The 18,154-nt window shown below is 43.5% G+C and overlaps 1 protein-coding gene across 1 annotated transcript in view; it reads left to right on the top strand.

Annotated features, from left to right (window-relative positions):
* TSTD2 (thiosulfate sulfurtransferase like domain containing 2) overlaps positions 1-18,154 on the top strand; it is a 54,206-nt gene that overhangs the window by 13,633 nt on the left and 22,419 nt on the right. Inside the window, exons 3-6 of the mRNA XM_089652748.1 lie at positions 1,606-1,714; positions 2,999-3,124; positions 4,209-4,314; positions 6,325-6,443. Of these exons, the coding sequence (XP_089508874.1) occupies positions 1,606-1,714; positions 2,999-3,124; positions 4,209-4,314; positions 6,325-6,443 (460 nt within the window). The remainder of the gene's footprint in view (positions 1-1,605; positions 1,715-2,998; positions 3,125-4,208; positions 4,315-6,324; positions 6,444-18,154) is intronic.

Genomic DNA, 18,154 nt, shown 5'->3' with positions numbered 1-18,154 from the left:
GATAAAGCTTTATTTTGGTGGTATTTATTCACCGCTGGGATTTTTATATTTTTTTTACTATGTAAATGAAAAAGTCCAAAAATTTTGAAAAAAAGTGTTTTTTTTAATAAAATTTTGCAAATAAATAATATTTCATCCTAAATCTTGGCCAAAATTTATTCCGTTATTTTTTTAGTAAAAAAAAAAAATCCAAATTAGTTTATAACCAAACATTATAATTTTTAAACATTTTTTTTTTACATTTTTATTTTATTTTTTTTTATATTATTTTTTATTTTTATTTTTTATTTTTACATACCGTCACCCTAGCAGTACAGTGTCACCATGGTGACACTGTACTACTTGTGGGGGGTGATGAAGATTTTTTTTTTTTTTTTTTACACTGATTGCTTTTACACCCATATAGGATGTAAAAGCAATCATTTCTCTTTCTCTCTGTCTGCATTCTTGCAGTCATTGAGAAATACTGAGTGAGCTGTGATTGGTCACAGCTTGTCACATGGTACAAGGCTGTTGTGAATAGCCTTGTACCATGTGACCTCTGTGATCATTCACAGATTTCACACGTAGTAAGCAATGATGTCACAAGTGACATCTTGCTTACTACTTTGCATGTGATCACTGATTCGCCAATCAGTGATCACATGACCGGGACCTCGTACAGAGGTCCCGTCCGACGATCGGTGTTTCACTGTGTCCGGAGGACACAGCGGACACCGGATCGCGGACACCGGACAGCTAGAAAAGGCGGGTGCCGTTTAGGAACGGCAACCCGACCTTGGACTGCCACCGCCCTGCCGTTTATAAACAGCAGGCGGACGGCAAGAGGTTAAAGCAGGAAGGTGAGACACATATACAGTACTGTGTAATTTAATTGGTAATGCAGTTGCATGGTCACATAAAATGTTTCCTTGGCAAAGATTTGTATGCAAATCTACATTAAAAGCACTCGAGTGGCCTTGTGTTTTTTTTTTCAGGGGGGAAAACAAACTAGATTATGTATTTTTTAAAAGAAATATTTATGTAAATGAATATGGAAGCTACATCTGCTGACTATAATTGATCTTCTGAAAATGCTAGTTCCCTTTCTATCACTTTGGATTCAGTATTATGAAGCACTGACCCAAACAAGCAAGCAAATTAGTATTCTAACTATTTTTCTATTATTTTTTTGTATGCAGACTTATTCTGGGTCAGTAGCTCAAGGTGTTGAAACCTGTGCGTTTGACTAAGAGCCAGGAAACTAACACTTCCAGAATTCCACTTTCGATTGCAGCAGAGCTGGTAGATGCATATGCCAAGGATACTTCCGTGAAAACCACTTGTCAAGATAAACCTTACTTCTAGAGATATCCTGTAAAATATGGCTTTAGCTGCATGCCAATGTTTTTGTATTTAATTGTGATGGATAATGAGGCTTAGGGGTGTCAAATGCCAGGGCCAAGATTACATATGAAGACAGCTGCCTATCTCTGGTTCTACTGGTTGTTTTGAGGCGGTATTCTTTAAATTACATTTTTTAATCTTCATATGTTCATTTAGAATTTTCAGAATTTTTGACAGCATAATCAATTGTTAATGCATTTATTATTTTTTTTATTGCAGTGATCCAGGTGAAGTTCTTTTATATTACTGCTACTGTGATGTAAATGACCCACAGTGGATCTGTGACTGGCAACGAAGTTTGTGCCAACTGTTGCATCTTACAGGAAAAGTAAGTAGAACGTATGCCTTTGAGACAGTAACATTTCCAATATTTCTTAAAAGTCTAGGCAAGGCACCCGGGCGCCCATGGATTGTGCCTTGTCATCTCATGATATATTTAGACTGCGCCCATCTCTATCATTACTACAGATTTTGCTGCTCTTTGCCTTCTTTTTTTTTTTCCGCAGTTGCCCCCTCCTAGAACCTCAAGGATTGGCCCAAAAAACAAAACAAAAATCTGTACAGATTACAGGAAGCAACATAGAATACAAAATCAGAAAAAATTATACAAATATAAAACAAACCACAAAAAAACATTTAAAAACATACACCCCCTAAAAAGGAGTATCAGTATACCAGTCCCTGTATAATGGCATCAACAGGGAGCCCTGAGTGGCACTGAACCAGGAAACCATATGCGTAAAGTGTGTATAATTCACCAAATGCAATCAAAATAAAAAAACAGTATCGTAGATGCTATGTATATAGTTCACTGACTCAATTTGGTGTCATCCAGAATTCTGAGTTCCCTGATGAATGATAACATTATGTAGGGACTGCAGTAGTGGGGCCATAATATTAATATGTTTGGTTCACTCGTGTGATACTAGCACATCCACAGTTTTTTTTTTTTTCTTTGTTGAATAACTGGGCAGTTTCTGATTTAGCGAATGTTATATATCCTTTTATTGTTGCATTCCTGAATGATTTGGGTTGAGTTAATTTTCTGTTTTGTTGGACAGCTAGAACTGGGGAGTTTTGAAATTTTTTAAAAAATGTACTCCTCATCCTAATTTTATATACATGTAGCTACAGAAGAGAGGGATGGCTGTAACTATGCGAAAGTGATATGGGGGCAGCATGTCATGCATGACAATCCCCAATTTGTCCTAAAGAGAGACTTCCATTGTTCACAATTTCATCTGAAAATTCTGAGTGCCTTGCTATCGTTCTGAATCAATGACTTTCAATACATTAAGTCACTGACCCAAACTTCTGACTTTTTTTCAACATTCCTAGCCTTCAAGCTTATTCCAGGTCATTGACTGAAAAAGTATTAAATCTGTTGGGCCAGCATAATAGCCAGGCAACAAGCATTTTGGGAAGGTCAGCAATGGCAGCCTCCATATTTCTTTTACGTAACCATATACTTTGATGAAACCTAATCAGATCCAGAAACTACTTTTGGACTGTATAAATAAGTAGAGCACTTATTGGTCTATTTTAGGCTTTTCATAAATTCCTGAAGCAAGTGAGATGATAAAAATTACTGTTTTAATCTTTTGCTGTGTAGATTCGTATAGCTACAGAAGGAATAAATGGTACTGTAGGGGGAAGCAAGGTCTCCACCAAAATTTACATCGACACTATGCTTTCACACCCTCTGTTTAAACACAGTATGTGCCTGGAGGATTTCAAGGTAAGACACATTAACAACATTTGACCTGAAGTTTTGATTGTATGGTTTAATCTTACACTTTTGAGCATTCGTCAACCACTGTAGGATTGTTCAGTGGTCAATCACACAATGCAAATAATGGCAAGATGACCACATATACATGCAGTTGCCACGAACAGCTGTTTTCTTCATATATGCAAACCAGTCGAATATGGTTGATTTCATGCTTTAAGAATTTTTTCCTCTAGAGCAGGGGTCTGACAAAGGGTCAATTTACTGTCCTTCAGGTTTTGGGTGGACTGTGATCAGTAGAAGCTAGCAATGCTCCATCGTTGATTTTAATGGGAGTAAAAATGCCTCTTGCTGGTATCATTAGGAGGTATAGTGCCCCATTAGTGTCAGTGAATTGTGCCCCATGTTTGAACTCAGTATGATTCACATCCGGCCCCTGGAGTGCAGTTTGGAGATCACTGCTCTAGAGTGACGGATATAATTTAATTAAGTTTTAAGCGAAAATGCAAACTGCAGGATGTAATTTATACAGTATGCATTTTATCAGCCATTCTTGAGCAGGGTTCCTCCAGAAGTTCTCAAAGCAGTGACAAAAATGTACCTTTGATTTGATGGGGCTTGCATTGTTCCAGGGCCAATGCCACTAAACAGCACCAGCAGCAAGAAATATTTTTTGCTGTCTGCAAGGGTGGCATTCTGACTACCACTGAAGGGGGGCAGTCTTCCAACAAACCACCAATGCAAGATGTATGTTTCCGGCGGACCTCCAACAAATTGGTTTCAGCAGGGGTTTTCCAAGGCCTGAAAATAAATTCAAGGGGTAAAAAGGCTGCATTTCAAAGTCTTTTACTGATTCCAAAAACTATGCAACCTAGAACTATAAAAAAAAAATCTAGTATTTAATTTTTATGAAGTTTTTCAGTTGTTGTTAGTTGCCACATGTCCTGATTTCCTAATTTAGTTTGGATTTAAGACCGGGTTCACTGCATCCTAAATTCTGCATGTGTTTGTCCACCCTTATTTGCTCTGTATATTTCAGTAGATACAATTTTACATGAACATTCTGTGTTTTCTTTATCTTATGATTTTGAAGACAAGTGAAGGGGATGCACATTGTTTTCCCGACCTTCGTGTTGGAGTTTTCCAAGAAATCGTGCCAATGGGTGTTGATCCACACAAAGTCAGCTATAAAGAAACAGGTATTTTTATAAACAGTTGATCTCTATTGTTTAGCAAGGTCACTAACACCTGTATTATAAACGCAATAAGACATAATGGGTAGAAGAGATATTTACCACAGAAAAGTTTGATCTGCTTAGTAAATGTCATGCTAAAAGAATAAAAGTCAAATCATGGGCCTATTCTCACCTATGTATTGCGATTACGTGCAGCAGTACACCATTTCTTTGAGAAATATATGTACAATTGCCTTCCGGAATACTCACTTCATGAATTCCAGGAGGCTGCAGAGTTCTCTACAGTGCATGCACTGAGCCACGTCATCAAGAGGGGAAGGCTGTCTCTACATGGTTTTTGCAGCCAGCTGGAAGAATCCAGAAGAGATCGCCAGCCCCCTGTGATATCATTAGGTAATGGCAGCATGAGATTGGGTGTACTAGGGTGGAGCAGCAGATCTCTGGAGAGCACCACTGAATTGCTGGGCATGAAAGTGTTTTTTGTGCACAACTCTACTATAAAGGTAAGAGAGAAGGGAAAAAAATTAAAAGGGGGGAGTAAAATTCCTCTATAAGGTAGGGGTCTTGTGTTTTGAAACTTTGTGTTTGTTTTAAACCATGGAATATCTTTAAAAAAAAATTAAAGAAATTCTTCACTTAGTGCATTAAGTCACAATATGGAACAGGAAGTAGTTTGCACAATATCCTGAATATGCGAAATATATACACATACAGTTCCAAAGGTAGCCATATATATAATATACACACTGTATAGTAATTGTTATATTTACAGTGCAGTCCAGACATCCCAAAATAAATCTTCACAATTGAAAGAGTAACAAGCGATCTGAAACAATCCAACTCCAAGAACTGCAAACCTCCTCCATGATGTCACTTGCCGCCACTGCAAACACTTACTAGAAACTTAGACCTCAAGACCATAAAAGGTCAAACGGCACTTATAGATAAACTCTCTCACAGAGGACAAATGGAAGTATTGAACGGCCATCCATCAATTAAGGTGCCTCATAATCATAGAGTTTAATACAATGTAGAAGAGAAAGGTGTCCACAGAAAGGTCTGCAAATAAAAAAAGCTTCACATTTATTTAAAAAACAAGAGACAAACTTTCAAACTTGAGTATGCAAAAATGCAAGCGTGTTAAATTTGCTCCTCATTGTCTCCTGCAGATCGTAATGATGTCAGCACGCTATGCTCCATCCTACATGTTTCGTCATAAATGATGTCAATCAGGGGCCACTGATGTAATTTATGACGAAGCACATAGGGCAGGAAAATTGCGCTGACGTCATTATATCCTGCAGGAGACAGTCGGATGGTGAGGAGTAAATTCCAAGAGTCAATTATCCATCATGTAATAGTGGATGCCATTTTTTTGGAACAGAAGAGTCTGTATTAGAATCACTTGGAAGTGAATATTTTACTATTAAGACCCCTGAAAAGGTATACTTCAGCCAAAACTGAAAAATAATCCGCGAGATTAATCCTGGGAAATAGACTACTTTTCAATAGATCTGTTTTATATCTAGGCATTGCTGTAGTGCACCAATCCACCCTTTTGTTGGCAATTTTGTGATCCTGGAACACATCAACCTTTCATGCTGGAACCTACAGCTCTTCTTGCCTCTCACATGCAAAACCTAATGTAATACAATGCCAGCAATAAGATATTTTTCACATACACCAATCAGATTCAAACCTGTCTTGGAAGAATAAATGTGAAAGGAAGCAGCAAAGGCATCAGGAAGTACTCCCAACTGGCCTGGAGCTGTATGTGCTTATTCTGCAGCTGGTTAAGTATAACTCAAATTAAAGTAAATTAATACTTTCTGACTTTAGCACCGATTCTTGTAATATATAGCATAGCTCACTGAATGATTGTATTTGTTGACTGCAATTTCTTTAAAGAACAGACTTCATTGTTGGAAGCATAACATAGATGGAAATCAAGGATGTAACCGTGTAATGCTAGTGAGCTTTTTAATACCATGACATTGTCTTTTGTCTGTACAGCTATGCATCTCTCTCCGGAGGAGTTTCATAAAAGAGTGGAACAATATTTGTCTGCATCTCTTCATGAACACAAGGACACAATTTTGCTGGATTGCCGGAATTTTTATGAAAGCAAAATTGTAAGTATTGTAATATTTTTCTCTATTTTATCCCCTGATTATTTAAAAACTAGATACAGTTGTGTTCAAAATAATAGCAGTCAGACATCACTAACCTGATCAATCACTGTTTTTGGTATAAATTATATTTTTACATGGCAAATTTACTAGTAGGTGTAGTAGAGTAATAAAAGACCAACAGACCCAACAGTCATGGCATGCATGCTGATGATTCTGTGTAATTGAATCATTAATTGAAAGGGGTGTGTTCAAAATAATAGCAGGGTGGAGTTCAATTACTGAGGTCATTCAGTCTGTGAAAAAATAGGTGTCAAACAGGTGACCCTTATTTAAGGACGAAGGCAGCAAATGTTATACATGCTGGGTATAGTGCATTTCTCTCTGAAAATCTGAATGATATGGGTCGTTCAGACATTGTTCAGAAGAACAGCGTACTTTAAATAAAAAGTTGATTGGAGAGGCAAAATCATATAAAGAACTGCAGGAACACATAGGCTGTTCAGCTAAAATGGGTGGGTTTTCAGGTAATACAGTCACACGTGAGTAAGTGTCAGGAATGGACTCAGCACTGGTGGTGGGACTCGCCTGCCGTGTGGGCTGCAGTACCAGAGCTGACCAGCGGGTGCTCTTAGCAGCCAGAAGCTCACAATCAGCCAAACCTGGGGCTGATTGTAGAAAGGTGTATATAAGGCATGACCAGGCCTGTGCTCTGGGCCTTGGTGTATGTTTTCCCATGAGCCTCTGTACCCTGTGTTCCTGCTTCCTTGCTGACCCGGCTTGATCCTGATCTCTGTTGACCGTCTCCTGTTCTGACTACTGGCTCATCCCTGACTATTCTTCTGCCTACTCCTATGCTGTTTGACCTCCTGTTGCTGTACCTTGGCTTGTGACCCGTTTACTCTTTGCCTGCTGCTCTGTACTGATCTGCCTCCACCGTTACTGACCCGGCTTGTCTGACCACGCTAACTACTCTGCCATCCATCCATCCTGCACGGATCCAGCCGTACCTGCACATACCTCTGGCGGATCCCTCTACCACTAGCAGGTGTACTCAGGGGCCGCGACCTGGTCTCAGTCCTGCGCCAAGTCCATCCCCACCATCAGGGGCTCTGGTGAAAAGGCAGACTGGGGCTTAGACTCCGCGCCCTGGGGAATCCTGCCCTGAGGACCGCTAGAGGTACCACCAAACGGTCATTGCAGAACCCTACGGCCAGCCTGACCGTTCCACCTCTCCAGCCCTGACTACGCCTGTGTTCCTGCACCTCCTAAAGATTAGTGGAAGGTTGGTTTGTTCACTGTGCGTTTATATAGATATATATCTGGGTGGCTAATAATAAACTATTATATTACCTGCGTTTCCCTGTGTCAGTCCACACCTTTCTGGTCACTCCTTGATTCCTGACATCACACCAAGGCCTTTCCTGACCAGAAGTGGCTGCACAGGGAAGCCATCTTGACTTGTTGTAAAGGATGTATCCTGATGAGGTTATATATTTGTCTATGCTAGTCTTTGATGACAGGGAATATGCCTATCAGACTCTGCAGGAGTATCCCAGGGATCAGCTGCTAGAGTGCATACGGGTCGCTCATTCCCTAGTAGGTCAGGACCTAGAGCTCTCTGAGGTGCAACCATTGATTCAGGCTTGTGTTGAGTTGGCTTCATCTAGTACCCCTGAAAGCAGGGATGAATTTCTTCCTCCATTCAGGGCGAGTCAAATAATATCACTGGTATGGTTGTTGGAAGATGATCCGGATTGCTTCTTGGAGCATTATTCAGCATGTTCACCACATGTGCTAGAGAAGTGTATAAACGCAGTGCAATCTTTGACCAGACAGGCTTTGTGTAAGCTGAGCGTTGTCCAACCCTTACTGCAGACATGGTCAGACTTGTTACACCCAGCCTCTATCAGCTTGCAACGAACCAGTCCTGTTTCTCATCTGTCCTCTGCTCAAAGCTCTTTTCCTGCATTCCCAACAGCACCCCCAGTGACAGCCCCCCCAGTGACAGCCCAGTATACCCAGCAATCTACCACATGTCAGTACCTTGCTCCCACTCACTGTACCATCCTGCCAGTTGACTCTGTGCCCGCTGTCGTGCCAGTTGACTCGGTGCCCGCCGTCGTGCCAGTTGACTCGGTGCCCGCCGTCGTGCCAGTTGACTCGGTGCCCGCCGTCGTGCCAGTTGACTTGGTGCCTGCCGTCGTACCAGTTGACTCGGTGCCCGCTGTCGAGCCAGATGACTCGATGCCTGATGATTCGGTGCCCGCTGTCGTGCCAGTTGACTCGGTGCCTGCTGTCGTACCAGTTGACTCGGTGCCAGTTGACTCGGTGCCCGCTGTCGTACCAGTTGACTCGGTGCCAGTTGACTCGGTGCCCGCTGTCGAGCCAGATGACTTGATGCCTGATGATTCGGTGCCAGTTGACTTGATGCCCGCTGTCGTACCAGTTGACTCGGTGCCAGTTGACTCGGTGCCCGCTGTTGAGCCGGATGACTTGATGCCTGATGACTCGGTGCCCGCTGTCATGCCAGTTGACTCGGTGCCCGCTGTCGAGCCAGATGACCTGATGCCTGAGGACCCAGTGCCCGCTGTTGAGCCACATAACCTGATACCTGATGACTTGGTGCCCGCTGTCGTGCCAGTTGATTCAGTGCCCACTGTTGTGCCAGTTAATTTGGTGCCTGCTGTCGAGCTTGGTGACCCGGTACCCGCGGTTCTGCTAGATGGCTTGGTTCCCGCTGACATGCCTCTGCCCGCTGCACAGCCCGACATGCCAGCCCCTGATGTCCAGTTAAACTGGCCCATAACTGATACCCAGCCTGCTCCTGGAAATCCTGTGCCCAGTGACCTGCCTTCCTGGGTTCTCCTACACAAAGAGAAGTCTACCAGCAGGAAACCCAGCCAGCCGGTTTACTCCGGCAGTAGGATATTCAGCCAGTTACCTGACCCGGGCGGTGGAACATTTTGCCCACTAAGGACTGTTTGGAGCGTCCTGAGGCCGCTCCTTGAGGGGGGGGGTACTGTCAGGAATGGACTCAGCACTGGTGGTGGGACTCGCCTGCCGTGTGGGCTGCAGTACCAGAGCTGACCAGCGGGTGCTCTCAGCACTGGTGGTGGAACTCACCTGCCGTGTGGGCTGCAGTACCAGAGCTGACCAGCGGGTGCTCTCAGCACTGGTGGTGGAACTCACCTGCCGTGTGGGCTGCAGTACCAGAGCTGACCAGCGGGTGCTCTTAGCAGCCAGAAGCTCACAATCAGCCAAACCTGGGGCTGATTGTAGAAAGGTGTATATAAGGCATGACCAGGCCTGTGCTCTGGGCCTTGGTGTATGTTTTCCCATGAGCCTCTGTACCCTGTGTTCCTGCTTCGTTGCTGACCCGGCTTGATCCTGATCTCTGTTGACCGTCTCCTGTTCTGACTACTGGCTCATCCCTGACTATTCTTCTGCCTACTCCTATGCTGTTTGACCTCCTGTTGCTGTACCTTGGCTTGTGACCCGTTTACTCTTTGCCTGCTGCTCTGTACTGATCTGCCTCCACTGTTACAGACCCGGCTTGTCTGACCACGCTAACTACTCTGCCATCCATCCATCCTGCACGGATCCAGCCGTACCTGCACATACCTCTGGCGGATCCCTCTACCACTAGCAGGTGTACTCAGGGGCCGCGACCTGGTCTCAGTCCTGCGCCAAGTCCATCCCCACCATCAGGGGCTCTGGTGAAAAGGCAGACTGGGGCTTAGACTCCGCGCCCTGGGGAATCCTGCCCTGAGGACCGCTAGAGGTACCACCAAACGGTCATTACAGAACCCTACGGCCGGCCTGACCGTTCCACCTCTCCAGTCCTGACTACGCCTGTGTTCCTGCACCTCCTAAAGATTAGTGGAAGGTTGGTTTGTTCACTGTGCGTTTATATAGATATATATCTGGGTGGCTAATAATAAACTATTATATTACCTGCGTTTCCCTGTGTCAGTCCACACCTTTCTGGTCACTCCTTGATTCCTGACAGTAAGGCAATAGAGCAATAACAGGTAAGCAATAGAAAATCACCAAATAAGTAGTTCGGTTTCCATGAAACAGGGCCCCAGGTTCCGGAACATATCACGTGTGCACCCAACTATGAAGAATAACTGGGGTAACCGGGAAATCGCAGTCCTCTGTAGCTTATATACAGTGGTGACTCTAGGGACACCGCTAACCTAAAAACATGGCTTGTAGGTCAGTAGTGGGGTGGAGAGAAGTAGGAGAGGGAGAGCAGAGTTGTCCCTCTCCCAGCCCAGGATACATCTAGATCAACTCACTGGGAATCTGGCAATTCCTTTTAGGTATGAGTCAGTATACACAAAATAGTTACATGGCCTCCATGTGTCAGTGTAGGGCTCTTCCGTATTGCGCAGGGTGGCCATAAGTTCCTCCATATCCCGGAAAACATTAACTCTAGCAAACCAAAGAGCCTTCGAGGGAGAGTTAGTGCTCCTCCAGCAGAGCGGAATGCACGACTTAGCTGCATTAAGGAGCTGGATTGTCAGGGAGGATTTGTACTTTTGATAGGTCTCTCCATCAAGTGCAACAAATAGGCCGACGGGTTGTCATGCAAATCCACTGCAGTAAGCTGTTTAATAACTGAGATCACATCACGCAAAAACTACTTGATTCCTGGGCATGACCAGAAAATATGAAACATGGTCCCACCTTCAGCACCACAGCGCCAGCAGGTGTCTGGGATCTGGGGAGAGATGCAGTGGAATAGGAAGGGAACCCTGTACCATCTGGTGAGGATCTTGTTTTGAATCCTCGTGGCTATAGGATCTCAAATGTTTTAAAATGGCAACAAAACCAGAAAGACGTGGAAGAAAATGAAAAACTACCGTTTGAATGGATCGAAGAATAGCCAGAATGGCAAAGACTCAGCCACTGATCAGCTCCAGGGTGGTCAAAGAAGCAAAGAGATTTTTATACTCCGGATCATTTCTCAAATCAGTGAGGTTTTCTTCAGCTTCTGGTTTGAGAAGAATGATTTCATGTTTGACAAAAGGATTGAGCACCCACTCGATTCCGGAGACATCCAGGTTTGGGAAGTATTTCTGGAAATAAAGTTGTGAATATTTCCAAATTCTTTCTGCGAAACCCTTGGAGCTTCAGTTCCGCGAAACCCACTTTGGACAACACTGGTCTAAAGTTACCTGTGAGTAGAAGTAGAAGACTTCTGTGTGAAGCCAAGCAAGAATATCCAAATCCTGGATAATCAGAGACATCTAGTGGCCAAACAGATAATAAACATATAAAACAAACAATGGAGAGAAAAAAATAAATATAAATATGAGGACACCTAGTGGCCAAACAGATCAGACATCCTTTATCCAATAAATGAAAAGAATGGAATTTTGCGGCAGAAGTAAAAACTCCATGCCTACGCAAATGTCATACATCCCAGGAGTCTTCAAGAGAGAAGGAAGGGTTTTCAGCTTAGCCAATGCCTGAGCTAAGGCATTGGCTAAGAAGTAAATGCTACCTGGATCATCTGACCTTACTCAAGATGGCCACTACTAGAAATGCTAAGGGGTGTTTTTCAAAATTATTTCTCTGCAAAATAAAGCATGGAGACATGGATGGATGGGGCAGTTTGTGTTGAATATTAAAAATGAATTAAATAGCATTTTTGGTTTGTGGTGCTCAGATGCAGTGCAGTTCTACTTTAAGCTCAAAATCCACTTTGTTTCATTCATTGATATTGAAAATATGACTGATCATGCCAAAAAATGTCTTTTAATAAATGATAGTGATCATATGAAGCCATTTATTATCACATAGTTGTTTGGCTCCTTTTTTAAATCATATTGATAACAAAAATCACCCAAATAGCCCTGATCAAAGCTTTACAAACTGGAATGTTTTACCTTAGTACAGACACACAAGGCGACACACAGAGGCCAAAATGGAAATTAACCACCTTCCGCCCGCCATATAGTACAATGACAGGCGCAAGGTGGTTCTCTTGTTCTGATAGGACGTCATATGGCATCCTTCCATTCTCACCGGGCATTCGCGGCTCAGGGAGCGCGCAGCGATCACCGGTGCGCTGTGTCCCTCGGACACAGCGGATCACGGAAAGAGCCAAAGATGTCGGCTCGGTCATGTGATCAGCTGTGTCCAATCACATGTAAACACGGAAATGTCAGTTATCGGCATTTCTCTCCTCTCGAGCTGTCAGGAGAGGAGAGCTGGTAATCCGCTTTCTGCGGAGGGGACATGTACACTGATCATCAGGGCACTGATGATCAGTGTGCCCTGATGATCAGTGTGGCCCCAGAAGTGCCACCTGTCAGTGTCCATCAGTGCCAGCAGTCAGTGCTCATCAGTGCCACATCAATACCACATATCAGTGCTACCAGTGCACATCAATGCCACATATCAGTGCCCATCTGAGCTGCCTTTCAATGTCACCCATCAGTGCCACCTATCAGTGCCAGTCAGTGCCGCCTATCAGTGCCAGTCAGTGCCGCCTATCAGTGCCAGTCAGTGCTGCCTATCAGTACCATATATCAGTGTCATGTATCAGTGCTGCCTTTCAGTGCCCATCAGTGATGCCTGTCAATGCCCATCAGTACAACCTACGAGTGCCTCCTCATCAGTGCAGCCTATCAGTGCCCATCACTGCAGCCTCATTAGCGCACATCAGTGAAGGAGAAAAATCACTTATTTACAAAATTGTATAACAAAAACTAAGAAAAAACTTTTTTTTTCAGAATTTTCAGTGGTTTTTGGTTTAAGAAAAAATAAAAACCCAGAGGTGATTAAATACCACCATACTATCTGTCTCAAAAAAATTATAAAAATTTCATATGGGTACAGTGTTGCATGACCGCACAATTGTCATTCAAAGTGTGACAGCGCTCAAAGCTGGAAATTGGCATGGGCAGGAAGGGGGTATAAGTGCCCTGTAGGCTAGTGGTTAAAGGTTAATTTCCCACGTCTGTGACTTTTTACATTGCAATTAGTGCCTGTGTTTTAAATGCACTGAGCAGGCTAGATATTGAGTCATGGGATCAAAAAAGCAAGCCCAAAAGACCACAAGGTGATACACACAGGTTAAAATGGCAAATAAAGTTTAAATTTCCACATCTGTGGCTTTTTAATTTACAATTAGTGTCTATGTATAAATAGTCAATGAGTTTGTTAGCTCTCACATGGATACACTGAGCAGGCTAGATACTGAGACATGGAGAACAGGATAGAACTGTCAAAAGACCTGTGTAACAAGGCAATGGAACTTTATAAAGATGGAAAAGGATATAAAACGTTATCCAAAGCCTCGAATATACTAGCCAGTACTGTTCAATCACTGATTAAGAAGTGAATTCTGAGATACCAAGCCAAGGTCAGGTAGACCAAGAAAGACTGCAGCCACAACTGCCAGAAGAATTGTTTGGAAAACAAATAATAACCCACAAGTAACCTCAGGAGAAATACAGGAAAAAGATGTGGTTGTTTAAGGAGTACAATACAATACTTGAACAAAAATGAGCTGCTTGGTCAAGTTGCTAGAAAGAAGACTTCAGTGCACCAATGCCACAAAAATTCCTGGTGAGGTGTGTCAATGTGTTTTTGGGTATATTGTAACCAGGCTTTTTTTGACCATGCAGCTAATTTTTGTTCAAGTAATGTTATATTCTTCTCCTTAAAAACAACCACACTGTCTTTCCAGAGCAACCTGTGCTTCTCCTGAGGTTACCTTTTTGGTTTTTATTTGTATCCTGTACAGGTCTTCTTGCAGTTGTGGCTGCAATCTTTCTTGGTCTACCTGACTTTGGCTTGGTATCAAAAGATCCCCGAATTTTCCACTTCTTAAAAAGTGGTTGAATAGTACTGACTGGCATATTCAAGGCTTTGTATGTCTTTTTATAACCTTTTCCATCTTTATAAAGGTCCATTACCTTGTTACGCAGGTCTTCTTGTCTGCTCCCCATGGCTCAGTATCTAGCCTGCTCAGTGCATCCATGTGATTCATCCATGTGATCCAAATGAACTCATTAACTTTCTACACAGACACTAATTGCAATTTAAAAATTGGTAAATTAACATTTAATTGCCATTTTAACCTGTGTGTGTCACCTTGTATGTCTGTACCAAGTCCAAACATTCCAGAGTATGTAAAGTTTTGATCAGCACCATTTATGGTGATTTCTGTTCTCATTATGATTTAACCACTTGCTATCCACGCTATAGCCAAATGATGGCTACAGCGCGGTTGTCCAGTTCTGGGAGGGCGTCATATGAAGTCCTCCCAGAACACACCCTACATTATGCCCCCAGCGGCATGCACCTGGTGATTTCCATAATCGCTGTGTCCTACGGACACAGCTGATCAAATGATGAGGTGAAAGGCCAATCACAGCGGCCTTTTTACCATGTGATCAGCAGTGTCCAATGACGCAGCAGATCACGGAGCAAATACAGTTGACGATTATTGGCTTCGCTTTCCTCACACTGTCACAGCATGAGGAAAGTACTGCCGATAACCGGCAGCTGTCATAGAGCAGATCAGCACTGATGATCAGTGCTCTGACAATCAGTGCCCTGCATTGCCGCCCAGCAATGCCACCCATCAGTGCCCAGCAGTGCCCCTCATCAGTGCTGCCCGGCAGTTGCGCCCATCGGTGCCACCAGTCAGTGCTGTCAATTAGCGCCGCCTGTCAGTATTGTCCATCAGTGCCGCCTATCGGTGACCATCATTACAGCAGCATCAGTGCCTCCTCATTAATGCCCATCAGTACAGCCGATTAGTGCTGCCTATCCATGCCACCTCATCAGTGCCTATCAGTGCTGCCTATCAGTGCCCATCAATGCTGCCTATCAGTGCAGCCTCATCAATGCACATCAGTGAAGAAGAAAAATTACCTGTTTGTAAATTTTTTTTAATAGAAACAAAGAAACTTTTCTTTCTTTTCCCAAATTTTTTTTCTCTTTTTTTTGTGTATAGTGCAAAAAAAAAAAACCCCCAAAGAAAGCTCTATTTGTGTGAAAAATGATAAAAATTTCATATGGGTACAGTGGTGCATGACCGCTCAATTGTCATTCAAATTGCGACAACGCTGAAAGCTGAAAATTGGCCTGGGCATGAAGGGGGTAAAAGTGCCCAGTAGGCAAGTAGTTAAAAAGGAGATAATGGCTTCATATGATCACTATTCTTAAATAAAAGACAGTTTTTTGGCATGGTCAGTCATATTTTTCAATATCAATGGCAAAATTTCATGATTTCTGACAGTTTCAAATTGCATGATAAGTTGCACCCTATTGTTGGCAATAGAACCACTCAAATCAGTACGACTCTGACTTTACGATGCTGCACCGAATTGAAAAAAAGGTTTGTGCACTATTTTTTGCGATTTCAAGTGCGACTTGCATAGACATCTGTTCATGAAGTCACACAGATGTCTGCCATGTTGCACCTGAAGTTGCACTGACATGCAGCTTTGAAATTGTGCAACTTCAAGTGAAGTCGAATGATTTCAAAGTCAGATTCAGGGCTTTAAGAGACATGAGCGCGCGGTCTAGTCCTTAGTCCTTGACAGGATGTTGTAATAGAAATAATGCATTCTGACGAATCGCACACCAAACCAGCATTGTCCGGGGGGGGGGGGGGGGAGATTGGGGGCAGAGCATGAGCATGGCGCCGTTGAGGTGCGTGTAACAGGAGCTCCTGGAGCACACCGGTCCTGAGATGGAAAAGTATATGAGCTAAAGTGGACCCACCACCCTATTGCGTGCTGTGTGTATCCCTCGTCTGGTCTGGACCCTTCGAGTTGAGAGTGAGTCAGTGGGGAGCCCCAAGTCGGTTCTGGAGGAGGAGGAGACCCTGATCGTCGAGTGGAACGGAGGCGGGTGCTGGTGAGAGTCGGAATAGTGGACCCTGTGAGAGGTCAGGTGACATGACGTTGAGGACTCCTAGGAGTCCTGGGAGATGCCGACTGAGGAGAGGAGGAAAGGATACTTCTTAGAGCGGACTGGTGCCGAAAGGTCCCACAGAGGGTGACCCCCCCAGCGGACCACATTGAATCACCTAGGACCACCCGAGAAAGGGACTGAGAGTGATGTGGTGCTCACACGCTGAATTCTAGTGGCGGCAGAGCAGACAGATCGGGAAGTCAGAGCGGAGGAGATGTGTGAGAGCCCGCAGGAAGTGATGAGACCTAAAAGCATATATAAGCTGATTACCACATGGAGGAGGAGGAATAGATATCTTGGGTGGTCAGTGGTAAACAATTTCTGAACAGGAAAAGTGAATGAGGGGTCAACTAGTGGGACCAGAAGAGATAAATAGAAGAAGAAAAAGGAAAAGAAAGTTGTGAGAGAGGATATGCAAAGGATACACAGTTGGGAGCCTAAAATTACTATTATACCTGAGATAAGAAGAAAAGAGTACCTACAGTGGAACATAGATGTAGCTTTTGAAGTCGCAGATACTATACTCTGTGCTGACGCTTAATAGACCCTAAAAAGAAAGAAATATAACATCAACATGAAGAGTAGATCTGTAAAAGGGAGTAGGTCGGAAACACCTTAAACAAGTTCAAGTACAATAAAGAAATACAGTGGGGCAAAAAAGTATTTAGTCAGCCACCAATTGTGCAAGTTCCCCCACTTAAAAAGATGAGAGAGGCCTGTAATTGGCATCATAGGTAGACCTCAACTATGAAAGACAAAATGAGAAAAAAAATCCAGACAATCACATTGGCTGATTTGGAAATAATTTAATTGCTAATTAAGATTGAAAATAAGTATTTGGTCAATATCAAAAGTTCATCTCAATACTTTGTTATATATCCTTTGTTGGCAATGACAGAGGTCAAATATTTCCTGTAAGTCTTCACAAGATTGGCACACACTGTTGCTGGTATGTTGGCCCATTCCTCCATGCAGATATCCTCTAGAGCAGTGATGTTTTGGGGCTGTCGCTGGGCAACACGGACTTTCAACTCCCTCCAAAGGTTTTCTATGGGGTTGAGATCTGGAGACTGGCTAGGCCACTCCAGGACCTTGAAATGCTTCTTACGAAGCCACTCCTTCGTTGCCCGGGCGGTATGTTTGGGATCATTGTCATGTTGGAAGACCCAGCCACGTTTCATCTTCAATGCCCTTGCTGATGGAAGGAGGTTTGCACTCAAAATCTCACGATACATGGCCCCATTAATTCTGTCCTGTACATGGATCAGTCATCCTGGTCCCTTTGCGGAGAGACAGCCCCAAAGCATGATGTTGCCACCCCAATGCTTCACAGTAGGTATGGTGTTCTTTGGATGCAACTCAGCATTCTCTCTCCTCCAAACACGACGAGTTGTGTTTCTACCAAACAGTTCTATTTTGGTTTCATCTGACCATATGACATTCTCCCAATCCTCTTCTGGATGATCCAAATGCTCTCTAGCAAACTTCAGACAGGCCCGGACATGTACTGGCTTAAGCAGGATCTGAGTCCCTGGCGGCGTAGTGTGTTACTGATGGTAGCCTTTGTTACGTTGGTCCCAGCTCTCTGCAGGTCATTCACTAGGTCCCCCCGTGTGGTCCTGGGATTTTTGCTCACCGTTCTGATCATTTTGACCCCATGGGGTGAGATCTTGCGTAGAGCCCCAGATCGAGGGAGATTATCAGTGGTCTTGTATGTCTTCCATTTTCTAATTATTGCTCCCACAGTTGATTTGTTCACACCAAGC

The sequence above is a fragment of the Staurois parvus genome, unplaced genomic scaffold, assembly GCF_062004578.1.
Source record: "Staurois parvus isolate SC_StPar_1 unplaced genomic scaffold, SC_StPar_1.0 ptg000692l, whole genome shotgun sequence".
NCBI classification, from domain to species: Eukaryota; Metazoa; Chordata; class Amphibia; order Anura; family Ranidae; genus Staurois; species Staurois parvus.
This window is presented reverse-complemented; position numbering and strand designations above follow the sequence as displayed.